This window comes from Mus pahari, chromosome 6 (genome assembly GCF_900095145.1).
Source record: "Mus pahari chromosome 6, PAHARI_EIJ_v1.1, whole genome shotgun sequence".
Taxonomy (NCBI): Eukaryota; Metazoa; Chordata; class Mammalia; order Rodentia; family Muridae; genus Mus; species Mus pahari.
Window position 1 is genome coordinate 2,999,254 of NC_034595.1, and position 18,112 is coordinate 3,017,365.

Sequence of the window (18,112 nt, forward strand, 5' to 3'; positions counted from 1 at the left end):
GAGAGAGAGAGAGAGAGAGAGAGAGAGAGAGAGAGAGAGAGAGAGAGAGAGAGCACATGTGGAGGTGAGAGGACTATTTGTAGGGATCGCTTTTTCCTTCCACTATGTATGCAGATGAACTGACAGAAAATAAAGACAAGGTCATACCACAAATTCTACCTGTGCTCTTAGTGAAGCTCAGCAGAAAGGAGGGAATCCAAACCAACCAATAGCAATTACTTCGTGTAACACAGAAGCAAGTCAGAGCTACTAAACCTTTCTAAGTCTTGCCCCAAACCTGAGGACCTGAGGGGTTCGATCCCAGAAACTTTTCCTGCCATCAGGAGACCACCAGAGCAGCATCTCCAAGTTCACTGGATAGTAGTGTCCTATCTCTTAAGTTACTGTAGGGACCGTGCTCCCAGCTGTTGTGCCCTGAATAACAAGGTTTACCCTTCTCCAGACTCCAGCAGCAATCCGTCCCTGCTCTCCCAACCTCACAGTCTCTTCATTGCCCTAGCAGTTTCTGCTCTGCCAGTCCCAAAGTCAACATCAAGGGCCTCTGCTAGGGCAGCACCTTTCTGAGGGTCGTGTTTCTATGGTGCTTATTCTTTGTGACATAAAAATCTACCCCACAACCAAGTGGCTGTGGACTGGACAGTTATGATGGTGGCCTCCATCCGACCTTGGACTTCTGCACTTTCTGATAAGCATTTAATTTTGTCCTTTAATCACATTGCTAGTAGGTAGACTCCCCCAAGGACCCAGTGCTGTGACACACTATGAATAGACACCCTCACCAGGGGAACTTAAACAACAGTTTACTGAGGCTTACAGTTTCAGACAGGTTGAGTCCATGGCCATTGTGATGGGAACATGACAGCAGGCAGGGAGGCAGTGAGTCAGGCATGGGGCCAGAGCAGAGAAAGAGAGCTAACTGGGAATGGGATGCTCCTTTGAGAGCTCTAAGTCCACTCTCAGTGACACATCTTCTCCAACAAGGCCACACCTCCTGACCTTTCCCAAAATGTTCAAATATGTGAGCATATGGAAGCCATTCTCATTCAAACCATTACAGTATATTCTCATGCAAATGATAGATCATGTTTATAACATGAAATCTCATATATCTCTGTATCTGTATATACTTGTTCTCACTTGCTCTGCTGACTTAACTCATGAGCCTATATATTTCTGGCTGAGAACTGAACACTGATATAAAAAGCCATGGGAGTAACTTGCACCCTAAGCTGATATTGAAGCCTGACAATGTGAGAACTAGCAATTCAAGATGCCCGAAGTCCCGTCCCCAAGCTCAGATGCTGCATGTGTCAGGCTGCTGCCAGGTTCCCTCGTCTCCGGGGACATGGCTGTCCAGGGTCCCAATTCCAAAGGATACTTCTTAGCAGGTTCTAGGCTGAGAGACTGCCCCCACCCCCAGACCTTGGAATCTGTGACCCCAAGGGCCTTCTTCACCCCTCTGCTCACAAGAGAGTCCTGGATCTTGGCTTTTTTTCTTGCTGCCTGGTTAGCTCAACGCATCCTGTGCATGCTCTCATTTATTCTGAGTCCATCCTCCATGGAGCAGGCGTCAACGCTGCCTTTTCAGAAGTGCAAGTTCCTTCCTGGTGCTTACACCACTGCTATTTTCACTGAGAATACAGTTCCTGCTCTGTGTGTCACACTCACTTTTTCCAGACATACCTTTTTGCATATTTTCATCCTGAGACCACTTTGTACATTAATGTCTCATTGGTTAAGAAATACACACCAAACCCACACAGAATACAAGACTGGTTTCAGGTTCACAAGAGAGACTTGATCCATGTGGAACCTAGGTTAAGACATATCTTCATCCCTACTGCTGGCGAGCACACGTGAATGTGAATTGTTACTTCCGATAGGTAGAGCCTTTCAGGAGCTTGTCTTCTACGGTCTTCACTGTTAACATTCTGCCTACAAGGCTTTGCTTTAACACAGCCAAGTATACAGTGATACCACCCCGTACCTGCTCCACTGCGGGGCAGTGGGGTTCATGTTACACCTTTCATCTTTTACTTTCTGGAAGGCAAGAGGATGCCTCTAAGAGGACGTTCCTGCGGTTCTAGGGAGTGACAGAATGCTTTCAGGCTGCCTAACCCATCCGGTTGTTAGAAAGAAGAGATGAGTTTTGTTCTGATCACATTGCCATGGTTACTGTGGTGCTAATGCACATGTCTGCATCTCTCATGTGAATAAATGAATAGAACTGCCCTCCCCTGGGAGTTTCATACACTGACTGTTTATTCTTTTTCCTTGTCTACCCAAGAAACGCCCAGGGAACACTGCAGAGGCCCCTCTGCCTGTGCGCACCCCAGATCCTGCGAAGGTGGTGACAGCTCCAGGCACCAGGGAACTTCCTCTGTGGAGAAGTGCAGAGGTGAGACCCATGGCAAACCCCGGAGGTGTGAGGAAGGGGCCAGCAGAGCCAGGCAGCCCTTGTCCGCTGGGTCAGCCCGGCCTGCTGAGAAAGGAGAGGACTCCAGACCTGCAGTTGCAAGTGCTTCCCAGCAGGACCACCCCAGGAAGCCCAGCAAGAGACAGGACAGGGCACCCAGGCCCAGAGGTGCATCCCAGAAAAGACGCACCCATCTCAGAGACAGGTGCTCCCCAGCTGGGTCCAGTCGGCCTGGCAGTGCCAAGGGGGAAGTTGCCTGTGCCGACCAGAGTTCTCTCCACCGTCACACACCAAGAAGCAAGGTGACCCAGGACAAGCTTATAGGAGGGGTCTCCTCAGATTTGCCGCTCAGCACAGAAACATCGAGGTCAGGATGCAAGCAAATTTATGAGGACGTCTGTGCATCTCCAGAGACTGGCGTGGCTCTTAGCCCCCCACCTGGACAGTGTGTGAGTATTCACCTTCTTCCTGTAGAGCAGCGCCTGCTGATAATCCAGAGGGAACGAAGCAGGAAAGAGCTGTTCCGACGAAAAAACAAGGCAGCGGCAGTCATCCAGCGAGCTTGGCGAAGGTAGGAGGGCAAGGGGCTGCAATCTGCCGCCGTTCTGCCATTGTGACACCTGTGCTATTCTGGTGTCCCAGTGAGCTCAGGACAGTGGGGTCTGTCTTCAGGATAAAGGCAGTTGGATGGAGCCTCTCCCTGCCATATCTACCTCTCCCTCCCCAGCACTTTACACAATACAAGGAAAATGGAAGAAGTGCCCAGCACAGGGCAGTAAAGCCCTGGATTACAATCACACCACCCAGCTTCCCACTGCAGCGCTGGTAATGACCTGATCTAGACAAACCTCTGCACCTCCCTTCCAATTTTGGAGGTGGGATTTGTCAACCCTTGCACCTAATGTTTATGGTAGGCTGCTATGATAAGATAATGTACGCTTTGTTAACTCTGGTGCACCAGATACAAGAGCTCTTTTAAAAATGTGTATTTTAACATTTATCAAGTGGTGTGTGTGTGTGTGTGTGTGTGTGTGTGTGTGTGTGTGTAAGGAGGAAAGCTTGCAGACGGACGCTGGTTCTTTCCTTCTATCATGTGGGTCTTGGGAACTGAACACAGCTCATTGGGCTTGGTGGCAGCAGGTGCCTGTACCCGCCTAGGCATCGCGCCGGTCCACACAAGACTTTTTTTAAAACTATAACCCAGGAATTAGTCATTCTCAAATATCTAAACCAGTGCTTGGATCCGCACGATCACTGTGCCTGAACTATATAAACCTATTGGAGCCACCACCACACTCAGACTGAGTTACAGATTAGAAGCTGGGGTGGAAGCCATGCAACAGGACTAAGACAGTGTGCGCAGCCTGACCCCTTTAGAGTATGGACATGTTTTCTTGTTTCTCAGTCTCCCTCACACTGTGGTGTCCCCTCTACCTGAATGAAGCCTTTCTTTAGTGACAGCACAGGGAAGGGGACCACTGGGCTCCTTGGGGGTTACATGGGCCTCTAATGCTGGGGTCTAATGGTGGCAAAACAACAGGTCACTGGGAACTCTGTGCCTTGTGTCACAGCCTCAGGAGAAAAGGCATCATTAGAAGCAGGGGGCAGAGCAACCAAGCTAGACAGAGGCTTCTGGAACACCCCACCAAAGGCTGCGACCCAGCCCAAGCCTTCTGGTCTGCGCTCATCCAGCCTTTGAATAGCGTGCCCTTAGTCTGCTCCCATCTGTTCACGTGGTTCCAGACACCCCAAGGAGGCTGTCAAGGCAAGGGTCAGGAGTCCTGTGTTCTTAAGACACGCAGGAAAATGACTTGTGCCTATAGTAGCAGCACTTGACCCTTTGACAGGCCCACATCCTAGGGCCTTTCCTTCCACTGCTTGTGTGTTTGCTGTGGTCATGAGAATGGCACTGGATAGAGGTGCCTATACTCCTGTGTGAGGTTAGAGAAGCGAAGCCTGGGTACTCACACACCAGGCAACACTTGTAGAGCAGCCGCTACTATTGCAGCCATTGTCAAGAGCAGTCTGCATTTATCAAGACAAGTCCTCATAATGCATGCCATGAGGGAGGTCTGTCCTCAACCTGTCCCACAAATCTGGAAACCACGGCACATCATCTTACCCACATTCCAGGGCAGAAGGTGCCAGTACTTAAAGGTGGTGACACCCTGCGAAGCCACAGGTGGGAATAGCCACTGTCCCTCCACTTGGGAAACACACATGCTGGCTACCTGCCAGGTAAGCTTTGCTTTAAGCATCTTGGCTGAAAACAGCAGGGCTTCCCTGTCAGGCCCCACAGCTGCTCCCCAGCCCAAAGGTCTCTTCTCAGACTACCTGTTCTCAGACTCCTTTGAAAAGTCAGAGGTTGACAGGTCCTGTCACTAAGAGTCCAGAGTAAATGAGAACAGTGGCTCAGTGCACACCCACCTGTGCAGGGGATTATGCAGGCCTTCTTAGGCTGCACTGTTGTGCAGATCTGGGGTGGGACATAACTCTCAAAGAGCCCATGGGAAGTCACACCAAGGGATTCTGTCTCAGCTACTCTCTTCTGATCAACTGAAGCCCAAAGCCGTGTCCTTGGGCAGTGTCCTGCACCAAGCATAAGAGACAGTGAAGGGCTAAGGGCAGAGGACTTGGCACTCATGTACTCATGAAAAATGCAGGCCATCTTTACAGAGAACATGTCCAGCTAGAAGACGGACGGCCTGAGAAGTCCGAGCCTTAGGCCCAGGCTGGCTGTGTTTTAGGGTAGCATATATATATATATATATATATATATATATATATATATATATATAGTCCTCCCTCCATCATAGTCACTTTGCTTGTTAAGCAGGGACTCTCAACTGAATTCAGAGCCAGCTCGGCTGCCACTCACACAGGTGCTGGGGTCCAAGCTGCAGTCCTCATGCTTGTGGGGGGTGTCTGCTGAGCCAGCTCCCCAGTCCCCCCAGCCCTGCTTTAAACTTGACTATTCTAAACAAAACTGCACAGCAGACAAGCTAAGTTGGAAAACTGTGTAAAAATGCTTGATTTTTAACAACACACAGAGAGCCAACTCTTACCAGTATTTCTCTGGCATTTACTGATATAAATTAGCAACAGACTAGACAGTAAGGAAGACCTACAGCCTGTGGTTAAAGGGGACTATTTTTGTGGTTAAACTACATTTAGTGGTGAGCAGGGAGCAGAGTTAACCCCAAGCAGGGGTGTGTTCTTGAAAATGGGAGATGGGTCTGTTCCTTTGCCTGGGAGCATCACGCTCCTGCCTGCCCATCCACGTGCCCCCACAAGTGCCCATCAAGTGCTCCCACAGCACCGCCAATGCCTGCGCCTCCTGTTGGGGCAGAGGACAGGGAAGATACTTGGCATTTCAACCAGACGAGACCGAGCTGTCAGAAGGGTGGTACCACCCAGTCAAGTTAATTACTCGGTGGGAAGGATCATGAAGTCAGCCCCAGAGGACGCAGGAAGGGCCTACACCAAGCCCAGAGGGAGGTTGTTTTGGTCTTGTTTGTTTTTGGAAGACTTAGGTGCACTGTCACACAGGCATGGGGCTGGTTGCTCTCCTATAAGTCATAGTAATATTGACCCAGATGAACACTAATGTTAAACGGTTCAAGACAGTCCTACTCATTAAATTTGCAGTACCTATGGTCTAGAGCCCACCACACACACTGAATGTAAATAGTGCCACCGTTCATGACACTTCACAACAGGGCCATCTTAGTAAACTTTGCCTCTCCTAAAACCCTCCATGCGCATCCACCGTAGGCAGAGCAGACCTGTCTGTCAGCAGTGCTAAGCCAGAGCTCCAGGGTTTGATATCACCATAAGATGCTCAGCTAAGCCAGAACCCCAGGGTTTGATATCACCATAAGATGCTCAGTCTTTATGAACGGCCTAAGACGGCCTCCCCAGGACTCACGCCTTAGGACGGTGCCTGGAATGTAGCGTGACTAACAGTGTTGGCTCCTTTCAGTATATAGTGCAGCCTCACCTCCTTTCCCTAACCAAACTCAGGGTGCTCTGACCACATCTTTTAGGCACAGATGCTCCATCACTGCTGCCTAGAATGCCCTTCTCTGCTGGGCAGCACCTACTCGCCCTTTAAAACCCAACGGAGTACCAAGCATCCAGCCCCGGGCTCGTGTGACAATTCACACAGCACAGGTACTGCTCTCCATCTTAGCCTGTCTCACCCGCCTGTGGCTGCTGGAGGGTCAGAACTCACCCAGTTCAAGTCTCTCAGTATTCAACATGAATGCTGAATCTGGGATGGGAGCTTGCCTGAGCAAGCCCCATTCCTGCAGCTGTCAGCGCTGCAGCGTCTTAAAGCCTGTCCTCTATGACCCCACCAGTTACCAGCTCAGGAAGCACCTGTCTCGGCTTCTGCACTTGAAGCAGCTTGGAGCCAGAGATGTGCTCAGATGTACCCAAGTGTGCACAGCCCTGCTCCTCCAGCTTTGGAGAAAAGAACTGGAACGCAAATTCCCAAAGTCCATCTCAGTAAACAGAACATCGAAGAGTCCATCCAAAGGCTTGTCAGCCACAAAGTCAGCCAGGCACTCCGTGCTCAGGCAGATCTACGGTAAGTACTCCTCTGGGCACTTTAACAAGTACCTTGGGACCCTGAGTGCCATGCCAGTCTGCAACACGACTTCATTGGATAGCCCTCCATCCAGATTCTAGAAAAATTTTACTCGCAAGCACCAGCAGACTTTTTACTGTCTTTGATGCTAAGAGCCCCTCTACAGGTCCCAAGACTAAAAGCCTCATCACCTGAATCTCTCAGACTTCTTCGAGGGCCTCTCTCACATTACCCACCTCCTGGATCTCAGAACGTATGTCACTTTGGCCATTCGTATGCTGAGATAGCATGGTGTTGCTCACCTATGCAAATGTCCACAACTCAAACCATTGTTTAACAGACATTGTTACATTGTTTACAACAGCTGTTGTAAACTAAAGTATTTCTAGCTCTGCAAAAGGCCCTCAAGATAAATCAGCAGTTAAGGTATCCTTGCATAGTCTGCCTAGCTCCTCAATAAACACAGAGCCCAGGTCCCTTTAGGCACATCCTAAAGTTTGACAGCATTTCAACCCACCACATCTTCCATCACCTAAGTTCCCAGTTCTGAGTAATTTCAGCTTTTGTACTTTTGACTTAGGGATGCTACACCAGGAAGGTCCGTGTAAATAGACCAACCACAGAACTAGTAACAAAACCCTCCAAAATTGGAAGCATTTCTGGTCCTAAACTTTTCAGATAACAGGGAAAAAAAAAAATTAACCAGTATTTCCATGACATGCCTAATTTGTCTTGGCAGACACCTGCAAGTCCTCACCTCAATAAGAACTCAGAACTGGGTCAGATCTTGGCAGCTATTAATCAGATAGATGACTATCTATTGGTTGATTGCAGGTTGTTCTCAAGAAGGGAAAGTACATCACCCCATCAAATCTTCTAAAGTGCCCCCTGTGCTTCATCTCAGTCCAGGTAAGGAAGCCACCACAGTGGGAGAGCAGATGGGGGGACAGCATGGGATCAATGTTCCCAGGATCCTTTGACCTCAGATTGTCTTTTTACCCCCTTTCCATGAATTACTGCCACCAACATCTTTAAGATGCAAATGCTTTTCACAACTAAAAATTGACTAATATTACCTCCAGTGGAATCAATTAATACGGCCATTTATTATTGATCCCCTTTATATTCTTCACATAAATATCTTTCTTCAAAGGAGTATGTTGGAATCTTTGTCACGTTTTTAATAACCACCTCTTACCACAGATGAAAGACCACCATAAACATTAAAGCATATTGTGCTCAGGCTTTATATACAGCACAACTGCACCCACAGGAGCAGCACAGGGAACATGTGTGAGTTTTACACAGAACCTCTTCCTTCACGCCAGCAGCAAGAATGGGTGATAAGTTCAGGGCTGTCAGCAGCTAATGCCAGGTCTGGCCTGTCTTCACAGGTGGCTATGGCAACACCGCCCCCACCCTCCCTGCTCTCCAGGGCCATCCTGCAGAAACAGAGAGCAGCTGGAAGGTGAACAATGACTGTCAGCATGAACTTTAGCTTTCATTTAGGTTTTGGTGGGGAAGGCAGAGTAATTACTGCAAAATCTTTAATAAGAGTTGACTAATTCATGTAACACAAGGCAGGCTGCTCACGAAGTAGCAGGTGGGGTGGTCAGAAACTTTCAAAGGAATCAAGGGCCACAGATGTGGCAAGACTGTCCTTATACTGGACTGGAGAAATATGTCAAAAGCAGAACTGTCACATATTATGAGATATATGGCATTTAGATATAATTAAATACAAAGCAGGTAATCAGACCATTCTCTCAAATCCACATTTACCAGCAGTCCTTAAAAATGAAGATGTTTAGCAGTATAGAGGTTTTTAGAAAAAGACTGAGTAAACACATTCAATAATAATGTAAGTACATACAATACTTTTTTACAACTTCATATAACAAGTAACTTTTGTTCTATAAATTTCTGACCTATTTGAAATAAAATAAAATGGAGTCTTTGTCTAGCCCCAAATCTGAGGGAATACAGGTTAGGTCCAACCACACCCAAAGCAAGCACAAAGCAATCAATAAAGCCAGTCAGGTGCAAGTTTAACTGGGCTATACATGTTAAACAAAAGCCTGTCTATAGTCAGTTCAATGAGCTGTATACACAGAAGGTACTAAAACATGGAATCAGGTGGTCGAACGACAAAGGAAAGCATTAACTTGACTGAATTATTAGTTTGCTTTTTTATTTTGGAATTCAGTGGGGCTAAGGGTTTTCTGATTTTGCTCAGCAGGCTTTCAAATTCTTTCAAAATTGCTTTGCACAGTGTACATGTTGCTGTTCCAATTTGAGGAACTGCCCTCCTAAGGCTTAACACATAGAAAGGCAGAAAATGATGGAAATCCCAAGATGCAGCCTCCTTGGACTACTGCTTTGTATGCATGAGACCCAAATAAGCAATTCTATAATCTGCTTTCTGTAATCTACAACCACACCATCATGCACAGGATTTCAACCTAGCTCTTAACTGACACATAGCCACCTGTGCCCCTCTCTTTAAAATGACAAGCTCCCCACTAGCAAGAGAAATGACCATGGCTCATGTGGCTACTGATAATGGCACCTCTGTAGGAACTCAATATATGTCTCCACCTACGGAGGGGAATGCAGATGACAACTACAGTTGTAGTGCCCAAGGTCCAAAAGCAGTAATTTGAAATTAGGGAAAATGAAGGTTATGTTCCTTTGTCCAAACTGTCCACATCTCATACTTAATCTTCCATATTACTGTCAGTAGTAAAATACAGCAGTGTCCTCAGAAGGTTTCCCCACCATTTTTGTGGTCTGTCATTTGTTACTATGTATGAAACTCTTTTCTGTTGTACCCAAAGTGTTATTCCAAGGTCACAAGCCTCAAGAAATCTATTTTCACATACAGGCATAGTGCCTGTAATCCCAACTATAAGGAGACTGAGGCAGGAGTGTTATGAGTTCAAAGCTAGCCTGGGCTACAAACAGCCTCAAAAAACCAAAAGCAAACAAACAAACAAACAAAAAACCCAAAAAACAAAAAATCCACCCCAAGATTCCTATCTATATGTCATCCCTAAAACTTTTTTTTGTTGACTTATAATAAAAGTATGTGGCAAAAGAATTCTAAGCCATGTATAAATCATGTGCCATGTGAAAGGCATGCAGAGAAGGATGCTGTATTACCATTCCTACACACTCAGGATCTAGCGTCCACTTACAACCCCTCCCAGTCCAGCTCCTGCTTTAAAGAGATACCCTATCAGTGAGGTGAGGAAGACGTCATCACCAGGGACAGCCTCATCCCAAATCCTTTTATCTTACCACAAACAACTCCTCTCTTCCATTAAGATCAATAATATAAATATACATTTGCTTTTAACAGTGAACAGTTTGCAGTCTATACAACTTGACAGCAGTGGAAGATCAAAGAAGTTCTCTTACAATCTGCAACCAGCCAGTCAATCAAAAAACAACCCAAAGCTTTAACCCTGGAGGAAGATCAGAACCAGTGTGGAATTCTGCTCTCTGTAAACCCTTCCTCATGGGAAAGCTTTACTGTCTGCACCTAAAGACGCATTACCCAGCATAGGCGGTCAAAGACAAGGTTCAAATGTTTTCTCCTGGGTTCACGCAGCGTTACTTTTATATTCCTCTCAGCATGCACTGAAAGGGACCAGAGCAGAGCGCTCGGATGGACTGCCTAGCTGTCTGCTTCACCTCAAGCCAGCATGGCTGGAAATGAGAACTGACACACTCACATGACAACATCTGCACTAAAGGAGCTGCTGAGCTGCGATTCCTAACAGCTAACTGGCACACGCCAGAGAAGCTACTTCAATGAGATAGGAAACCTGGGCCGCAGCAGCCACCCTCAACGCTTTACTTCCCTGGAACACTGGGGTGACAATCACAAGAAACATTTTAAACTTTAGATCCAAATCATGGCTTAGTGTATGCACTTAGAAACTGTCCACTGTACTGAAGTGGAACTCAGGAGCACTTTCTGTTGCTTTCTTACCGTTTTCAGGCTCCAGGTTGGTCCAGAGAGAATAGAAGCTCAGCTTTCACTGCTGAGTGGCACCAATGACACCACAGCACCAAGAAGTCAGCAGGACAGGGTTTACAGCAGAATGCACCAACCAACTCGGGCTTTTCTTCCCCTCTGCATCTTCTGACCAACTTGCAAAAATATGTAGTATTCCCCAAATGCAGTTTCCTTTGTGAAAGTAACCCACATTCTAACTAAGAATACTTAAATAAAGTCTAGTGATTATGGGCTTTTACAGAGGCAACGACGACGTCAGGTCAGTCCTGTGCTAACAATAAAGGTCAGGAAGCAAGTGTTTACCTCAATTACCTAGACTTTTGGTTTAGTAAATTATATTCAAAATTATGAAGACAGGTTTATCTAGATGAGATCACAAAGATTCATTGGTAAGTGAATGAAGGCATCATAGCTCTATGTATTGTAAACATTTAGCTCTTCTGAAATTCAAACTGTTCTATAGCCTGTCTTTGTATTGTGTACTAGTCCAAACAGTGTGAGATCACTGAGAACTCTTAAAACTTTATTTTCCCACTTCTGTATGAAGGAAGCTCATGAACTTCTTTAAAAGTTGAGGTTTAATGGCAAACATCTGTTACATCAGTCTTTCTTCAAAATAAAATGAATGTGCATGAACAATTAATTTCAAACAGGAGGTACCATGGTGCTTCTTTAATATAATGCATTCAATATACTTGGCCCTTGGGGATGGCCACTGATGTACACGCTGAAGCAGTAATGTAAGTCTGTAAGCCACTGCTCCTGAACACTGCCACTCTTTAAAGTCTGCAGAGAAAAACAAAAGGCACTTTAGTTTGAGAACCTGACATTTTTTCATGGCCTCCATAAAAGTATATTCCCCAACCACTAGCTGGAGAATATACATGGGCTGGACCTAGTCCTCCCTGAACATGTTTAACAGATGTGTAGCTTGGTCTTCCTGTGGGTCCTGAATAACTGGAACAGGGGCTGTCCCCAGAGCTGTCGCCTGTCTGTGGGATATGTTCTTCTAGCTGGGCTGCCTTGTCTGGCCTCAGTGGAACTGGGTGAGCGTAGCCAGGGTGGGAGGGTACCCAGAGGGTGCTCACCCTCTCAGAGAAGGGGAGGGGTGACTGGGAGGTGGGGCAGTAAAAGTAAAAAGTAAAGAAATAGATTTTCTTTTTTAAAATCCTCTCCTATAAATTAGAAGAAATCTTAAAATTCAAAACAAACCAACCAACTGTTGCGAGTTACTATAGCCAGTGAAAATTCCTACTCTTTACAAAATTTTGAAATTATAAAATGGGCTCTAAAGGCATAGTTATTTGAATAATTGGTTGCCAGCTAGTGCTCCTGTTTTGGAAGGTTCTTTGGACACAGCCTACTTCTGGCCCAGGCTCTCTAGTTCCTGACCAACTGAGATGTAAATCCACGCAGCAAGTACCCACTGCCACAGATGTACCCTAGCACAGTGCTTACTCCATGATAATAGAGTGCCCTCTCACACTGTCAAATACAGTAAGTCCTTTCTTTTAAGTTGGATCTGTTATTTGGTTAATGTAACAAGAGAAACAGTATGTACCCTTAAGAGTAACAAGTTCTTTGTAAATGTGTTCCCTCCTGGACATGCTGGAGACTTATAAAAAAAATGTATGGACAATCATCCATCCCTGAAGCCTTTACTCCTTCCACTTGACATCAGTTTTCATGACCATTACACTAACGCCAATAGATTAATCCTACAGGGCCAGCTAGCAATCTTCTTTCTCTTTTGTAGAGGTAGGTTGATTCTCTAATGCAGGCATGACAATAGAGTTACTAACTTTTCTCTTCTGCTGTTTTGAATTATCCACTGCCACATTGTCCATTGCTTCTACAAAGAAAAGCCTTCACCTTTCTCCTTTCCCTCTTCTCTTACTCTCCTTTTCTTTTAATACTGGCCACAGCCTGGATATGCTTTCCTGACTCACTGGCCATCTCATCTCTTCTCTGATCCAGCTTACCAAGTATGACTTTCTCTCGTCCCTTCCTTCAGAGAGTTACCAAGATTTACAGCTTGGCTGCACTTGCTACCCTCTCAAACTTTAATAAAATTGTTCCTGAACTTAAATTTTCTATTTGTTCAATGATATGAAAACAATTAGGTAGCACTTAATAAATGTCAGGTAAACTAAACAGATTAATTGAATATTCTCATTTAACAGTCACCAAAACCCTGCATTAATCCTATTTTAACAAGACAGAAAAACCTAACAACAGAAGTGAAAAGAGTTGCCATTACTGTTATTCAAAAAAAGTCTCGCAATGTCTCTAGTGTCTAAATCTCCGACGACAGTGAGACCCTTGAGGTGGGAGCAGCTGCCCCTCCCCTCAACTTCTTTCCAACCCCTGAAGGAGAGAGTGGCCAGGCCCTGCCAGAAAGAAAAGAGAGAGACAGGGGGAGAGAGACAGGGGGAGAGAGAGAGAGACACAGGGGGAGAGAGAGAGGGGGAGAGAGAGAGGGGGAGAGAGAGAGAGAGACAGGGAGAGACAGGGAGAGAGGGAGAGAGGGAGAGAGAGAGGGGGAGAGAGAGAGGGGGAGAGAGAGAGAGAGACAGGGAGAGACAGGGAGAGAGGGAGAGAGGGAGAGAGAGAGAGGAGAGAGAGAGAGAGAGAGAGAGAGAGAGAGAGAGAGAGAGAGAGAGGGAGAGAGAGAGAGGAGAGAGAGAGAGAGAGAGAGAGAGAGAGGTTTCCTCTCAGAGCTGCAACATTTACACCAACTGAACTTCTGGTGCCACCTTCTTCTTGAGTATTTTAAGACCGTATTCTTAAAAGACTGGTACTGAATCACGGACAAAGAGGGTGCTGATGAACTGCAAAGAGTCAGCTGGTACACAGGAAATTCATCCTCTCAAAAGTAGCCCTTGGCCCTCCCTCTAATAAAGAAGACGAAGCACTGGGTTCCACGATGCCTACCGTGATATTCTTGATAATCTGCTGCACTATGATGGCATTGGTCAGCATGTGCGACCTAAGAGGCACATGCTGAAGCAGCAGGCGAAGCAGCTGGCCTACAACAGGAAGCTCCTCAGGAGAAGCTCTGTTCACCCGTAGACTCTGCAGCATCAACCTGAGGACTCTAGGCAGGAGAGCCAGGATGGAGACACAAACCTCCCACAGCTTGTCCCTACAGTAATAGAAAGAAAAATGGGGTAATGAGCTAAAAGACAAGAGAAATGCCCTTTCCATATCACCCAAAACTAAAATCGACTTTCAAGAAATACAAATGTTGCCAGGTGTGACAACTTAATGTCTGTAATTCCAACATTTAGGAGCTGAAGAGAAGTGTCATTGATTTTGAGCCCAGCTTAGGCTACATAATGAGTTCAAGGCTAGTCTGGACTACAGAGATCCTACCTCAATAAACAAAACAAACTTCAAACTAAATACAACAAATCGTAAGTAGTAAAGGAACTATGTATTAAATACTAGAAAGTCTAGTAGACAGCATTTTCCTGGAAGCATGCGCATATATATATATATATATATATATATATATATATATATATATATATATATATATATATATAAAATAGAGCTTGCCAGAAAACAAAATGATCTATACATGTACACACAACCCTGGAAACTGTTCAATTACTATACAATGTAGAAGACACCTGACGGCTACTGCTCCCAAGAAAGAACAGAAATCCATAGATGCAACTTCAAACCTATGACTGGATCCAGAGTCTGGTCAATATCACTGAACAAAGGAAAGGGCTAATTTCCAGAAAGAAAAACGTCTTTGCCAGGAACCCAAACAGACTTCAGAAAGTAGCCAATAATGGGACCATTACCCAACACTGGGTCATAAATGATAAATGGTCATTTCCATGTCATTAAACAGGCTTATGGTAAATATGGTCTGAGTGTAATTAAATGATACAATATCCATTGGGAGGGCAAGTACAGGGACTTATGGGGAGCAAGTAAAAGTCGTGAGTGAATGTATGTTGTCAACAAAGGGAATTCCATGTCAAGAACCATAAAGTTGGGATTGATTGGCAAAGCCTTGGAGAGATGGAAAAGCCTTCCATAGGTGTAGAGTGCAAATGATGACAATTCAGAAAATGTCAACCATAGCTGCTTCCCTGTTCCCTTGGCCCAAAGATGTTTATGCCTGAAGACTATTCTCCTTACAGACTACTGTTCCTACAATTTTTAGTGAAGCCTATCTCTTTGTCCTGCTCTTGCCAATAACCCACCTAGCTGTTTACCTGTCTATAGTAAATAGTATATAATAAGCATGCTGAGCTTCCAGGTAGAGCTTCCACCAAGAATCTAGCCTACCCAATCCCAGCTTTAAATGTGCCTTTATTCTTCATTCCCTCACGTGCTCTGCTTAGGTCAACCCCCGGAGCTGTGCCAGAGCACAGCAGAGATTGCTGAAGGCTCCAACCTTAATCTTAGTTTCTGTACCTGGAGTGAACAGCCTTCTGAAGTCCCCAAATCTCAGCTTTTTGAGTATGATCAATTCCTTGGACTGCATCTAAAGAACTTACATGTGAGGCACACAGTGAATCCATTCTAAACTAGTAAGGTCAAGGTCTTTAACTAGCCATGTACTGACACAGAACCAGAAATGAATAGCCATGTACAAGAAAAGAGAAATGTCAGCAGGGTCTTGAATAGTTAATAATAAGGCAAAGGCATAAAGACTATAAAAATTCAGGTGAAAAAGACAATAGGAAGTTGCTTTGGTTCCTAATAGATTTTAAATGTCTAGTTTTTGAGTCATCTGACAGTGTATGCATTCTGAGAAAGGTTAGATGATTTCATCGTGTGAATGTCATAGTGCACAGCTTTATAACACTATCAAGAGACACAGTAAGTACAAGATAAGAAGCTGTGCCAATAAAGACATCAAGCAGTATGTACTTAATGTTATATTTTGTCATTTTCATCTTGTTTTAATGTTTGAGTGTCACTCTGCTGCCTTCTAACTCACTCTGGCAGGCGATCTCAAACTTGGAGCATCTTGCCTCTGCCTCACAGGGCTGGGATTTCAGTTATGTACCTCTCTTGTGCTGTACTCTGTCCAACTAGCAGCATAGTTGGTCTGTCTATACCAGCACCAACCACCACTAACACGTAAGTAACGTACAGTATTACAATGGCTACAATGGTCTCTCAGTTTCATCCCACTCTTCTGTAAGAGTCCTCACTGACTACACATCTGTAGCACATGACTTCTCACTTTGTACCTGTTTAGGTGGGTTTCAGGTAACTAAACACTGCTGCAACAACAGCTTCAAAGTCCTAGGTATGAGAGGCCAAGTAATCTAAACTGCACATCACATACAAGGTGAGAAATCAGGAAAAGGAAAATGTGAAACTATCTTACAGTGAGGTCACCATAAACTCCTGCAAAATACACACTAAAAAAGGCATGCAACCCAAGACAGAATCTGCTCAGCCCTGTGAAAGAAGACAATTTTCAAAATCCCTCTTACTCTCCATGGAAGAGAAAATTTTCTGCACCAGAAAATACTTTTTGATGAACTGACAAGAATCTGAAACACCAACAAGTCACAAACAAGAATGGCAAAGTGCCAAAACAGAAGCAAATCAAAGAAAACAAACAGAACTTGGTCAAGTTCATGCTCAATGGAAGGATGAACTCACAGAGAATCAGATTGGAAGATGTTGAGACAAAACAATAAATAACTCACTATACTTTAAATGGAATTCTTAGAAAAACTAGGAATAAAACAATGGAAGACATAACAAAGGACTTCCCGAATAAGGAACACGATCCCAAGTCTTCAGGCAGAGATTTAAGCCCAAGCTATGGAAGAACACAGACTGATTTATAACAAACTGATTTTAAAGAGCATAAGGTCTTAATCTTAAGACTTCTACCTACAAATCAAGTGGCTAGGCCAGCGGATTTTCATTATTCAAGAGCCAACTAGACAAAAGAAAAGAGCAGCAGATTCAGGGCTCAGTGGCACACTGTGAGCAGGCTTTGTCAAGCCTGACTTTTCAGCTACTATCTGTGAAATTAAAGATCTCTGAGTTTGAAGCCAGCCTGGTCTACACAGCCAGTTCTAGGCCAGCCAGGCCACAAAGTGAGACTTTCGAAAACAAAGAGGTGTTTTCAAAAGGGAAACAAGTTATTCCACACATTGTTTTCTCCAGTCTCGTCACATAAAGCCAAAGATGTTCCTTTATTTAAGAGCTCCAAAGATCTTTGAAACTTCCGATTTTTTTAAAATAAGGGCTTATATTTCAAATGACAGAAAATGGCCAATAGCAGTAATAAATTAAATCTTACAAGGAGATGTTATAAAACCTTAATATCAAATCCATATTCACGATGCATTAGTTTTAGGGCATTACAGTGAAAATACCTAATTTTTTTTTTAAAAACAAATTGTGTTTTCAATGGAAAAAATGTGAGCTTAAGTACAAATAGTATAATGGACAAGTCTGGCACACTTATAGAACAGATTACTATAGATCAAAGGAATTGCAAAGCAAGCCAAACCCAGACCACAGCCTGTATCTGTAAACCATGTTCTATTGGAAACACTTATGTATCTTCTATTGCTGCTTTTACATTATACAGTAGTGTTGAGTACCTATGGCAGAGAGCTTATGAACCTGAAAACCTGAATTACTTACTATCTAACCCAATAAAGAAACAGAACTAAATGAACCAATACAATGATCACAGACAATACTGGTAGTCAAAAGAAAAAGTACAAAAAACATATCAAGTTTGTAAATACGAAGAAGACATAAATATACACAGAACCACCTATTTAACAAGCCACAGTGCCAATCAACACTAAAGTAAGAGATACAGTCAAGAGAACAAGAACTGCAATGAGTGTTGTGTGCTGGTAGCGTGGGTCCATACATACATGTCCAGGAATGCATTACCTGCATGGCTCAGTTTGTTACTACTGCTTTAAGCTATGAAATTTATACAGCCAGCATGCACACTACAATTTCAGCACATGTACAAGTTCAAAATGAAGAAGCCATAGGGCATGAAGGTGCACACAGGACCAGCACTTGTGAGACGGAGGCCAGCAAGACTGTCTCAAAAAAAAAA

The 18,112-nt window shown here is 44.6% G+C and overlaps 2 protein-coding genes across 6 annotated transcripts in view; one reads left to right on the top strand and one right to left on the bottom strand.

Moving 5' to 3' along the window:
- The window catches only part of Invs (inversin), a 143,566-nt gene extending 132,016 nt beyond the window's left edge, over positions 1-11,550 (top strand). For 4 of the 5 annotated variants that reach the window (XM_021200447.2, XM_029539491.1, XM_029539493.1 and 1 more), the window contains 4 exons: positions 2,288-2,987; positions 6,778-7,007; positions 7,842-7,916; positions 10,369-11,550. In XM_021200447.2, the coding sequence (XP_021056106.1) occupies positions 2,288-2,987; positions 6,778-7,007; positions 7,842-7,916; positions 10,369-10,472 (1,109 nt within the window). In that variant the 3' untranslated portion in view covers positions 10,473-11,550. The remainder of the gene's footprint in view (positions 1-2,287; positions 2,988-6,777; positions 7,008-7,841; positions 7,917-10,368) is intronic. The other variant, XM_029539492.1, reaches the window with a different exon arrangement.
- Positions 11,551-11,591: 41 nt separating this feature from the next.
- The window catches only part of Tex10 (testis expressed 10), a 44,197-nt gene continuing 37,676 nt past the window's right edge, over positions 11,592-18,112 (bottom strand). The window contains exons 14-15 of the mRNA XM_021200411.2: positions 13,966-14,176; positions 11,592-11,817 (exon numbers count right to left, since the gene is read on the bottom strand). Coding sequence (XP_021056070.1) covers positions 11,704-11,817; positions 13,966-14,176 — 325 coding nt within the window. The 3' untranslated portion in view covers positions 11,592-11,703. The remainder of the gene's footprint in view (positions 11,818-13,965; positions 14,177-18,112) is intronic.